The sequence below is a fragment of the Branchiostoma belcheri genome, unplaced genomic scaffold (assembly GCF_001625305.1).
Source record: "Branchiostoma belcheri isolate BF01 breed outbred unplaced genomic scaffold, Haploidv18h27 scaffold32, whole genome shotgun sequence".
NCBI classification, from domain to species: Eukaryota; Metazoa; Chordata; class Leptocardii; order Amphioxiformes; family Branchiostomatidae; genus Branchiostoma; species Branchiostoma belcheri.
This window is the reverse complement of record NW_017803932.1, coordinates 509,779-521,598: the sequence shown is the minus strand read 5'-3', so window position 1 is coordinate 521,598 and position 11,820 is coordinate 509,779. Positions and strand designations below refer to the sequence as shown.

General features: G+C 40.7%; 2 protein-coding genes across 2 annotated transcripts in view; one reads left to right on the top strand and one right to left on the bottom strand.

Annotated features, from left to right (window-relative positions):
• Nucleotides 1-3,973, bottom strand: part of LOC109474944 — a 10,182-nt gene extending 6,209 nt beyond the window's left edge. Inside the window, exons 1-5 of the mRNA XM_019775442.1 lie at nucleotides 3,659-3,973; nucleotides 3,057-3,143; nucleotides 2,777-2,888; nucleotides 1,158-1,286; nucleotides 572-669 (exon numbers count right to left, since the gene is read on the bottom strand). Coding sequence (XP_019631001.1) covers nucleotides 572-669; nucleotides 1,158-1,286; nucleotides 2,777-2,888; nucleotides 3,057-3,143; nucleotides 3,659-3,685 — 453 coding nt within the window. The 5' untranslated portion in view covers nucleotides 3,686-3,973. The remainder of the gene's footprint in view (nucleotides 1-571; nucleotides 670-1,157; nucleotides 1,287-2,776; nucleotides 2,889-3,056; nucleotides 3,144-3,658) is intronic.
• A 189-nt stretch (nucleotides 3,974-4,162) lies between these two features.
• LOC109474910 (McKusick-Kaufman/Bardet-Biedl syndromes putative chaperonin-like) lies at nucleotides 4,163-10,055 on the top strand. The gene is made up of 7 exons (XM_019775393.1): nucleotides 4,163-4,223; nucleotides 4,672-4,782; nucleotides 5,067-5,337; nucleotides 5,773-6,787; nucleotides 7,169-7,347; nucleotides 7,803-7,913; nucleotides 8,818-10,055. The coding sequence occupies exons 3-7, from the start codon at nucleotides 5,326-5,328 to the stop codon at nucleotides 9,334-9,336; spliced, it is 1,836 nt and encodes a 611-aa protein (XP_019630952.1). The 5' UTR covers nucleotides 4,163-4,223; nucleotides 4,672-4,782; nucleotides 5,067-5,325; the 3' UTR covers nucleotides 9,337-10,055.
• Nucleotides 10,056-11,820: the final 1,765 nt, after the last annotated feature.

Sequence of the window (11,820 nt, the reverse complement as noted above, 5' to 3'; positions counted from 1 at the left end):
CTACCAAAAAAAAAAAAAAAGATCACGTCCNCCAAGGCTCTGGCCTGGCTCTAGGCTTGCGTAGTCCATGGTAGTTAGCGACAATACGGTGGCGGTAACTTTAGAGGGATGGGCACCCAGGCTACTAACGCGAAGCTCCACGACTCAAGAACTCAGTACATTCCGCAAAAAGCCAACATGTGCCGGCTTGTCGTATACGTCCCTATGTACTGCCTCAAATTCACAATACGATCTTTGTATTCCTGTGGTTTAGTAGCATTTTTATTTTTGGCCGGAATTTTTTTTTATTCGCCCGCGCACACTAGTTTGGGGGTCTTCAGAGGATGTCATCCATAATATTAAATCAGTGTGGCCTTAGACCGTAAAGTTAAACCCAGATACAAAACATCATAACTGATATAGTAGTGCAGAACAATTTTGAGACAACACTATGTAAGTTCTACTTTCTTACAAGTTTCTAAATGTTTTCTTACACAATTTTTGTGGGAAGATACAATTATACATATTACTTCACCATACATCCTAAGCCATGTAAAAACACTGATAAAGCTAGGAACTGTTAATTTCTTACCTTCTCGTTTGGAAGTGTCTGTGGGTACTCACTGCTGTACTGACACACACAGGCCACCAGACGGACATTCTCCAGTTTGAAGCTGCGGTAGCTTCCTCCTGAAGGAACACAGTGGAAAATTGTCAACAATTTTCACGCACAAACCAAAACACAAGGAGGTTTAAGCTCCTTGAACAGACTTACTTTAATGAGAATGAAACATTCTCGACCAACCACACAACAAAAGAACATTCTCAACTAACCACACATGTAACGTAGAAGTTGAACAACATTTTAGATAATGTATCAGTCTGTTTTCAAGTCCACCAGATTATACAGGAGACATTGATGGGCTCAAAATAACCATTTTCTAAATTTTACAGAAAAGGTTATATTATGAGATTGCAAAAGATTACTTGCAAACAACTTTACTATCAGAATGTCTTTAGGCTCCACATTTATTAACCCTGCACTGTATAATTTCTAGTACAACTGTGATAAAGATGTACATCCCATAGCTATATTCCAAAGGATAATCTAGGTCAAAGATTAACAGTTGTAAGAAAAGAAAGACACCCTGACAGGTGTCACTTGACAATAAACATACCAATGGAAGGTGTCTGCTCTTCATCACTGCTGATATCAGTAGAAGTGTTGTCAAGATGACTGGTGTCCACAAGGAAAGTGTGACTCAGTTCATTCTTCTTAAAGCAGTAAGCCACTCTTAAGGTGGCACCTGAGGTGGAAAAACATGGTGATGATTTAGTAAGCTTAATTCAGATTAAGAACAATGTCAAAGCCTAAACATCACACAATCCACAATGTAGGAACTGTTGTATCATTTATATTTCCAATATTCAGTATGACTCATCTGTTTATGGTTGTACATCATATGTTATTGTATGTAGCCATTCCCGGGTATAAATAGCTCTAGCTTGTTGTCTGTATACAAACTTTGTTTTTTTTAATTAACTCAATAACTGTAACTTTTTAACATCATAGCTCTAGTTGTACCTCCACTCCTCAGGAATGACAGTGACTTCCTTAGTTGCTAAGTTACAAATGGAAAATTTGAAGCGAGCAGCAGTCTGCAAGACTGTGATGGGATTATGGAAAATAATTTGTTGTTCATGCATAAACAAACACTGTTGTGTCGGCCTGTTGGAAGATTTAGAGTATATGACTTGATGTTATCTGTTTGAAGTTCCTGTTTAATGTTTCTCCACTTGTGTGCCTTTCAAGCCTGGTGGAAGGCAAGCAACCAACTACTGTGTGCCAGTATGAGTACAGAATGAGAGTCCGTAAGGCCACACCAAGTAAATTTTATGGATGACGTCCTTTGGAGACCCTAAATCTAATGCGAGAGGGCGAAAAAAAAACAAGAAGGGCCCTAAAAAACAAGATGCCTAGATTAGAAATGTACTAAGAGACGACAAATGTTAGGACACAAATTGAATGAGGTGACACAGTGTAACAAGCAAGAAGTCTTTTATTCATCATCAAAACAGCAATAAATCAGGTGGAACAGTGGACAGTGAAAAATTTTCTGTTCTGTTCCGACACCTCGCGTTACGGGTTTCACGTCGATCTGACAATTTGCGACACTGCCGTGACTTTGGTCATAGTTACAGGAAGCAAAATTTCTTGTTTTTTTTTCTAGGAAGAGGCCAAAATCAATGCGCGCGCGGACGTCATCCATAAAATTTACTTGGTGTGGCCTAAGATTGAAAACTGCACGTACTAGTATACATTGTGTCAATGTTAGTGCAATTTTTTTAATGTACATAACAACAGTAAGATTATTAAGCTGTAAACGTTAATTTAAAAATGTAACAGATACCAGTGAATAAATATACATGTATCTCATTGGGAACTTGAAAGCCTGCATCATTTATTGCTTATGACAGTGAGTTGTGATCAAATATGGACCCTTTGCTCTATAGTGGTCACCAGTGACCTATCCATATATAGTGGTCAAATTTTGTTCAGTCCCTTGAGTGACCACTAGAGACCACTGAAAAGGTCTATCACTTACTCACTCAGTCCTCTTGCACATTGTGCGGCGAGCCTAAAAGAAAAGGTCTACCAGCTTGAAAAATTATGTCACTTGCAGGTTTCTAGAAAAAAAGGCTACTTAAAGGTCAACAGTCTTTTCTAGGGTCGGTCGGGATACAGTAACTTTTTTTTTCCTTTTTTTTTACGGCCTTTATCAGAAAGTCTGCTAACCTGTGATGATGTCAGGATCCTGCTGTGCAGTCACTTTGTCCAGTGCCTTCCCTCGGACTCTCAGAGCCTCAAGTTTGGCGTCAATAACTCCCTTCAATAAGGTCACCACCTCCTACATGTCAACACATTGTAATATAGTGATATAGTCATATGCCTATTCAAAACTTGTAATTGCATGGGTCGCTAACCACTGGACTACATGCATTACTGTGTAACTAAATAGGAGTATATAAACAGGTATATAAACACAGGTAAAACAGAAGGGAGGAATATATGTTACATGTTGGTGTTCACAAGTGAACCAGGTTGTCTGTTCCTGCACAGGTAACACACGCAGCTCCATCTTAAGGCACAGGGATTTTCCCACCTGGATCAACAGGTAAAACAATAAAATAAAGGATTATGCATGTCAAATTGATAGTTGCTTTTGCTATTCTGCAATGGAAGTCTGAATGCATTCTATCTGGAAGATGTATACCAGGCATTTCAGGTTTGACATGAAAATTAAACAGTAAGTGGTTATGCACGCGCACATGTGTTTGGGAAGTTTCTGTATAATTTATCCTGACATGTTTAATATTATGAGTGGAAATTACTACACTAAGTTACCCCCCATGCAGACTCCACTTAGGAAATTCTCTGGACTCAAATGAGTTACTGTTGCTACCTGCCACAGCAGACAGCATTTTGCCTAGTCCAAATTTTCTGTAAACACAGCTAACTGTATATGTATATTAACGTTATATGGCTCGCATCATTATTTTTGTAGTGCAAGATTCAGATGGGTATGTATTAGTGCATTAGTCTTACAGAAGTATTGTGCCTTTAAAAGTTAGATACACATTAAACTCGACCACACTGCTACAAGATATTCCAACCTACCCTGATGAAGTGAAGGGAACGCTCCATGCTGAAAACCGGAATAACAACAAATGGTCTACACACAACATTTATCAGGATCTAGACGTCAGCCGCCCTCCCTCTTTCCCCTCAGGCAACATTCTCGAAAACAGGATCAGGATACGCCTAGCGTCAGTCAAAACATTTGTCGTCCAATTCAAAAGATACACGTTACTGTAGCAGAGAGGATGCATATGATAAACACGTCAGCATAAGTTGTATGTAAGAATTCAGCCGATGTGCAATAACAAATCGATGATGACTTTTGAGCAGCAGTTTTTCCCGCCAATCGCTGACCCTTCCCATCATTCTTCACTAACTCAACGGCTCTCGTCCTCATCGTCTTCTGTGATTTTCTTAATGTCCATGAAAATTTAGACGCAAAATTGTAACAAATCCTCTCAAAATCAAATAATTGTCTAGTTTTATGCTACTAGTTATTAATAATTGGAAGTTATTCCTGAGAAGAATAAGTCATGACCTGGGCACGAGATTCGAGGTCATTTGAGGTCAAAGGGTCAAACGTGTCGTAACACTTTTCACTTTTATTCACGAGTTGCACATTCCCAGGATCCTTTGCGCCCAGGGTAGGTCACATGGGCGTCAGGGTAGGGAAAGGTCTCGGTAAACCACGTGACTCATCCTCGGCTCTGGTCGGAAGAAGGTGCCCTAAGCGATATCTGGCCGATAGTAGGCTGGGAGCATTCACATTTTCACGTAGTGTGTTGAATCAACCCTATCCTATCCCATACCGATAGTCATGGAGCAAAAATTCGATGCCGTTTTGCCGTACGAACGCCGTGAAAAACTACGTACCTCCCGCCGCCGGCAGTGGTGTCAGCCATTTTTGAAATTTCCGAGCGCTCGCGAACACTTCCGACTTCTTCCGACCAGAGCCGAGGATGAGTCACGTGGTTTACCGCGACCTTTCCCTACCCTGACGCCCACGTGACCTACCCTGGGCGCAAAGGATCCTGGGAATGTGCAACTCGTGAATTTGGTTCATATCCAGTCAGTAGATTATAAGTTTTGGGATAGACGACACTTTCATTACCGGTGTAGGATGCAGCGTTACAGTTAGTACAGGAGGAAGAACCAGATATTAGGTGAGAATTTCGTAATTTCCTCGCGTTTTAATACGTGGTGTGTGCACGTACGTGTGGGGAGGGGGGCGTTGCCAAAATTTATTGTGTAACGTTACATAATTTTTTTAAGTCAAGGACTAAACATGTCTGTGTGCTCTCCTTAGAGTGTGATAAGCAAGAAGAAAGGTTCTACATCATTGACCTTTACATCATATAGAGGCACGTTTATTGACGTTTCAATGATTAATTTTTTGGAGGTCAACTGATGTACACAAATTTTTTCTCCCAACTTTAATTTTCTTCAGATCCACGATGAGTCGAGTGAAGGACCTGTGGACCAGGTACAGAGTAGTGCTAGTGATGGTTCCTACTATCATCGGGCTGCACTGGGGGTGGAACGAGCTACAGAAGAGTGGAATACTGGAATCTACAGAGAGTCAGCAGCAGGAAGGTCCATTCCTGCCCTCTGTGCCGCCTCCAGCTCTCGTCATGCCACCTATGCCAGACTTCGATCAGATGAAGAAAGATCAGAAGTAGTACAGTATAGTACATGTATGTACATGTATGTGCCAAAAGGTAAGGGACAAACACAGTCAATGAGATGAAAGATGTGTTTAAACAGCTTTTTACAACTTCCAACTTAATAAACAATACTGGGCATAATTTAGACATCACAGTTGACAAATGATGTTGACACCAATACAGTGGTAATTCTACTTTTGTAGATAAATCATTTTGTTACTTAGAGTTTCTCTGGAATCACAGCAACGTTTCCTACACCTTTTGTAAGCATACTGAACCTGGAAGTTCACATCATTTGACTGTAGATGTAGCACTACCAGTATTTTTAAAAGCTTATGATTTATGCTCATGTTACTTGGTGTGTATTACTTTGTCTATATTGTGTCAAGCAGAATAAACCTTTATAGGAAATGAAATCCATAAACCCAGCTTTATCTAGAACAGCTAGCTTTGATTCTAATTTTGTATGTCCCTCTTTTTATTTCTCAGATGTCTGGAGTGATTCCTTCTCCAAAGCAGCAATCAACTGTTATTAACCAGTCCCTGAAAGACCCAAAGAATACACAGGCAGTTTCTACATTCAGAGCCTTAGTCCAATCCTGCTATGGTCCAACAGGGAGACTGAAAATGATCCACAATGCGAGCGGCGGACATGTCACCTCGACTTCCATGTCTCAGACTTTGTTTCGCTCCATGTCTGTCAGTAACCCGGTGGTGAAGTTGATTGTATCCGCCGTGCAGTCTCATACCAATCAGTTTAGCGATGGCGGACTGTTCGCTTCCCTTCTGTGTTCCTGTCTCATAGAATCGTGTCTGGCGCTACCAATCCCGCAACAAGCTGTCGCAAAAATAAACGAAGAAATGTTGCATATCTGTTTGGAATATTTGCAGAACGAGAATTGTCTGTGTAAAGCTAGACTGAATGTTGGTGATGCAACAATGATGCTAGCTTTAGTCAGGAGTGTACTTGGGTCCAAGCCTGCTCTTATGTTGAACTCAGTTGATTTGAATATTTTAAGTAGATTAGTTCTGCAGGGTTTTCTCAAGTCCATACCAGACACAACTGTAGGGACGTTAAGTCTGACTGACGTTGAGTATGTGTGTATAGAGGGATGCTCCATTAATGATTCCCATCTGGTGGATGGGGTTTTGTTTGAGACCCCCAAAATCACTAAACAATACTTAGGTAGGGTTAAACCTAGAAAGGTACATTTTCATGGAGGCACAGAAACCATCAAAGTTGCCCTGTTCAACACATCTCTGTCAGGGGATAGCGATGAGTTTATAGACACTGCATATGAGGCAGATGCTGGTGTGTCTGGGGATGCCTTTGTATTCCAACACCTGATACAAGTGGCAGCACACCTGGTGCAGCTGCAGGTGGGAGTCTTGGCATGTCAGAAGGTGGTCCATCCAGGTGTGCAGAAGTACCTTGCTGAGAATGGAGTCCTGACTGTGGACAGACTGGGCAGTCTGCATGTTGTAGCAGTACAGAGGCTAACAGGTAACGGTAACAGTATGTTCTCATTCCATTCTACTGTACATACTGGTAGCCTTTGTAGGAGGTGCCATACATGAAGGTTATGTTATGTACTGTATCTTGACAATTAATGACCAATAAAGTTATATCTATCATACAAGGTGTAGATTTTGTTGTGCCAATCTCTTATGCTTGAAGATGAAAGCATGGAAAATGGTAAAAGAAGAATTGTGAAGGTTATCTTAACTTTCAACATGCTTTTGAAAATGTGAGGCTCTATACAGGCAAAGCTTGCTGGACAAGGTGATGTTATTGCCATTTACAATACATAAATGCCAGTGAATAAGCTGAACTAGAGGATATCTTAACTTAGTGGTAGTGACATGTTCTTGTCTCTTTCCATAGGTGCAACAGCGATTGGCACATTACATGCTGCCATCAATGAAGACAACATTGGCCACCTACACAGTATAAGCACAGTCCAGATCCAACATAAGAACTACCTCCACCTCCAGTCTTCCACCAGTCCTGTTAACACACTGCTGCTGTGTAACAGGAACGAGGCAGCCCTGCTAGAAATGAAGGTGAGTTCTTATAAATATTGAAATTTTCTCAGCAGTTTCATGTTTTTGCAATGACCCCACCACAGTGAAATCATCACAGTATGAAGGATTACACGGATTTTTTGTCAGCATGCAATGTTCTCTGTCTACTACAGTTAAATACCTCAAATGCCTGTTCTTTCCGCCTCAGCAAAATTTCATCTCAAACTGAAATTGACTCACAGTGGTTCTGAATTCTAGATATCCATATGTTCAGAAGGAATATATGACAATTATTGAAAGAATTTAATAAATTCCCATATATAAAATAGATACATGTAACTGAAAACAGCTGAGCTATATGTATATTCACCATTTGATTTCAGATATACACATATACATTTTGTACATCTATCCTCTTGCCATGAATTTAGACACATTGTTATGAGCCACCTCTCTGACACATGCAGATACAGATGTTATCTTGGTTGTTCCAGGATGTTTGTCGTACAGCCCACCATGTCCTGTGCCAGGCGCTGAGGACCCCACTAGTCCTGTGTGGAGGAGGCTGTACAGAAACACACCTGGCAGCACACCTCAGAGCTCAGGTCAGATAGTTTGACACCTGTTGCTGTTGTCCCGAATGTTTTGATTGCCTGTTATCTCTTGTAAATGGAAAAAGGAATTAGATGTAATTCTAAACCCTAAATCCTTTTACTTTCGAATTAGGTAATTAATCCCTCCCTGGTAGGTCTGGAACACGTCAGACTGAATCTGAAAAGACAATTTAATCCTTCAGCCAAATTGTGTGCTTTCATGGTGTCATGTGTATGTCTGCAATCAGCCACCTACACCGGCTGGGAGCCATGCTAAACTGCTTACTCTTACTTCTTAAACCATTGATGAAGAAGGGCCTGCATGCCTTTTTCCATGAGGCACAGCAAGCTATCATAATTTACCATAGCCAGCCCACTCTAATTCAACGTTAAGTTACTGGTAGTTCAGGTTATCCTCCTTGGTTTATACATGGAATCTCATGCACTAGTGTAGAAGACAGACTAATTTTACAATACAAGTGATGTATATATTGATTGTCACGTGTGGTGTACAGGTGGTATACACCTGTGTATGTAACATGAGCAACACCAAGTGACAGGAGAGAAGGCATATGCTTGCTCTGTCCTAAAGAATTTAGCCAGAGCACAACAAGGCAGATGCCTAAGTGAAGGATTCTTTAACCTGCTCAAAAATTATTTACCTCAACATTGGACTGGGACCAAAGGCCTAATTTCCCATCACTAAAATGTAAACCCTTTCAGCTGTCAGAATTTGCCATATTTCAGAAAATGAGAACATTGGCAATGGACACATTGCTGAGGTTTAAGAGCATACAGTTCTTGGACATACATGTAAATTACCAGCTGTTAAGTGATGACTGATTTCTAGACAAAATGTCAAACAGATGTATAGAGGCAATACACAATCATGCACATTGTTCTTTGTGCATTCTAGGTCACAATGCAAGAGGAGACGCTCCTTGCTAAGCTCGGCTGCTCCAAAGCTCAACTACACACCACTGCCAACAACTTTGCACGCTGTCTAGAACAAGTGGCCATGGCACTGGAGCATGATGGGGGATGTCATGTGTCAGACCCTGTCAATCATCACCACTGGCTCCTCCCACCCTGGGCCTCCACCACGGTCCCTGCTGAGACAGGTGTGGAAACATGTGCATGCGGGATGGTAAAAACAGACAAAATTGACTCAGTCAGCTGCTCACCTATTGGTCACCTCAGTGACCAATCCCAGCCCTCCTCTGGTTCAAAAGGTCATGGAAAACATTGTGATGACAAAAGCAATTGCAGTGCAAGTTTAACAGATTACATGGACCAGGCAACACAGAAATTGGTTGAGTCTGGGCCAAATGTTGTGTTGGACTCATTTCCTGTGAAGTTGAATGCCTTTGTTGTAGCTGTTGAGACAGCTAACATGATACTGACTGTCAACAGAACCATTTTTGACAAAAACTAGATACTTCTTACAAAACATAAGATATCAAAATTGCAATGAATAATGCTGCTAATGCAGAAATGATTTATTTGTTTGAATTTTTCAAGATAGGTGTGTCTGAACTGCATTATAGACTTTGCACAACATTAATTTTTTGTACTAGTAGTTATGCTTGTAGCTATATTTCTTATTTTGCATAGCTGATGCTGTAGAATTTTTTCCAGTAGAGTGGCCAATGACTGAACTCTTGCCATTCTCTACATTTTTGCTTTGTCTTCAATGTCTTCTAAATCCTGTTGTTTGTGTACATTGATACCAAGGTCAGCCGCCCATGTCCAAGATCGGATTTCAGTTGTTTTGAAAACATCTTAACCCAATAAACATCCTTGTCCCTGTTGTTGACAGAATAACTTCACGCATGATAAGACTGCAGCAAAAAAGGTGTTAATGAAAATGCCAAGGTCACGCCGTACTTGTTTTACATGCCCTGTCTGACGTTGTAGTGCATAATACCTGGCTCAAAATAAGAACGTCCCACTTTTGAAAAGGGGTGAAAAGGGTATATCTAGCTTGATCCATTCATAAGACAGGGACAACTGCCAGTGATCAGGAATTGTGAGTGACTGACAATACACAGCTGGAAATGTCACAATGCAATCTATCTTATCATTTTCCCCTGAGCATACATGTAACTCTTTTCTGTGCCTGACCTGTACTTAACAGACATGTTTTTACACTGTAGATCTGCGAGCAGAGGCAGGGATAGACCCTGTGCGTAAACGGGCAGAAGTAGCTTCTCTTGTCTCTGTCTTTAAGGCAGTCCGTGGATGTGCGCCTGTGTACATGACATCGTTGTTCAAATGGGAAGCTCCACCAACACTGAGTGTACGCACTACTCGGTCAGAGTTAAAACGGCTACGGGACTATGATCCCCACCTACTCTCCTGTCCACCAGCAAGAGTCACTTCATACAGGAACAGCTTACAGTACTATGGACCTTACCTCTGGAACTCACTCCCCCTACAACAACGACAGCAGCTCAGTCTCAGAACTTTTAAACAGTTTTTATCGAATTGTATTTAAGATTAGTTATTTGAATTATGTGCTACTTTTAGACTTTGTATGTATTGTGAATCTGTTTAACTGTTAGGTGTTTGTCTGTGCTTTTGTACCAGGATTTCCTGAAAAACAGGCCAGAGTGGCCTGAGTGTGATACCTGGTTAAACAAATAAAGTTAAAGTTGAAAGTTAAATAAAATGTTGCAGTGGTTTTATTATTTGTGTTGACCTCTCCACTGCAAAATCATGACATTGAGAATAGACGTGCATTGCTACTGTACTACAGAATTGTTTTAATCGCATTCTTAAAAAAAAACACTGCAAAAATGTATCTGATTTTGCCCTCTACTGCAAAAATAAATGAATTTACAGAATACTTAGGTTGCATGCTTTTATATATTAGTCATGTCCCTAGACTACAAACCAACCCCTTCTTGTGCATTCTATTGAGTACATCTAACATTGTGCAGTGTCCGGATCCAATGCTTTAACATATGGTGCCTCAGTGTAAGCCAGCAATGACTCATGCCTTAATGTCTGGCATTAATACGAACAAGGGATTATGGATGGTCATGAGGGAATTTGGCATAATGCCAGATGGCTTCCTGGCTGCTATTTTAGCTTGCTAATTGTGTAAGTGACAGTGATGGCTTGGCATTGCCTCATCTACTATATTGACCTAATCTAATTTAGGATTATGACATCTGTAAATATTCCAAAACAGCTTGCAAGCAAAATGGTTGCTACGATTGTGAACATTTTTCCCTCAATGTTTTGTATTGCATTGTATTTGCATTCAACAGACATTTTGACCCTAGCTTCTGAGTCATATCATGATCAAAGTCTGCCGTGTGCCATGTTTGCAATTCTTATCTCGTGAAAAATAGTCTTTATGACATAAGCTAACTTAAAGATTGTTGATGTTAGGCTACTTGCGAAAATAAGGACAATACCATTCACGAGTTACATTTTTATTACTCTTGATGATCAATTTTCACCATACATTGTCATATTGTGTTGTCCAATATTTATGACATTTAGATTTAATAATTCGAGATTTTAAACGTTTTGCCCTTGTTTGGATTGGACGCCGAAATTATGCGATAAGACAAGACTTGAATGTTTGCTGTACAACTACAAGGCATGGGAGTGATACGGTTTGTTTACTTAAAACCCCAAATTGTTTGTTTTGTCGAGCCAACTGTGTCCAAACTGCGAAACTTGGCACTAGCGATTATTAAAAGCCGCCTAAATGCGCTAAAGGGGCGTGGCTTACCAAGAAGATTGGCACCCAGCTGTGATCAATTTCTTACTGTCTGTCTCGTGGCGTAATCTGAAATCTATCTCTGTGTTCCCGCCACGAATCGGCGACATGTGAGCTTACAATAACTTCCGCCGTCCGCACGTATGCAACTCACACCGCTCTCACATTTTTGCAGAACACGAT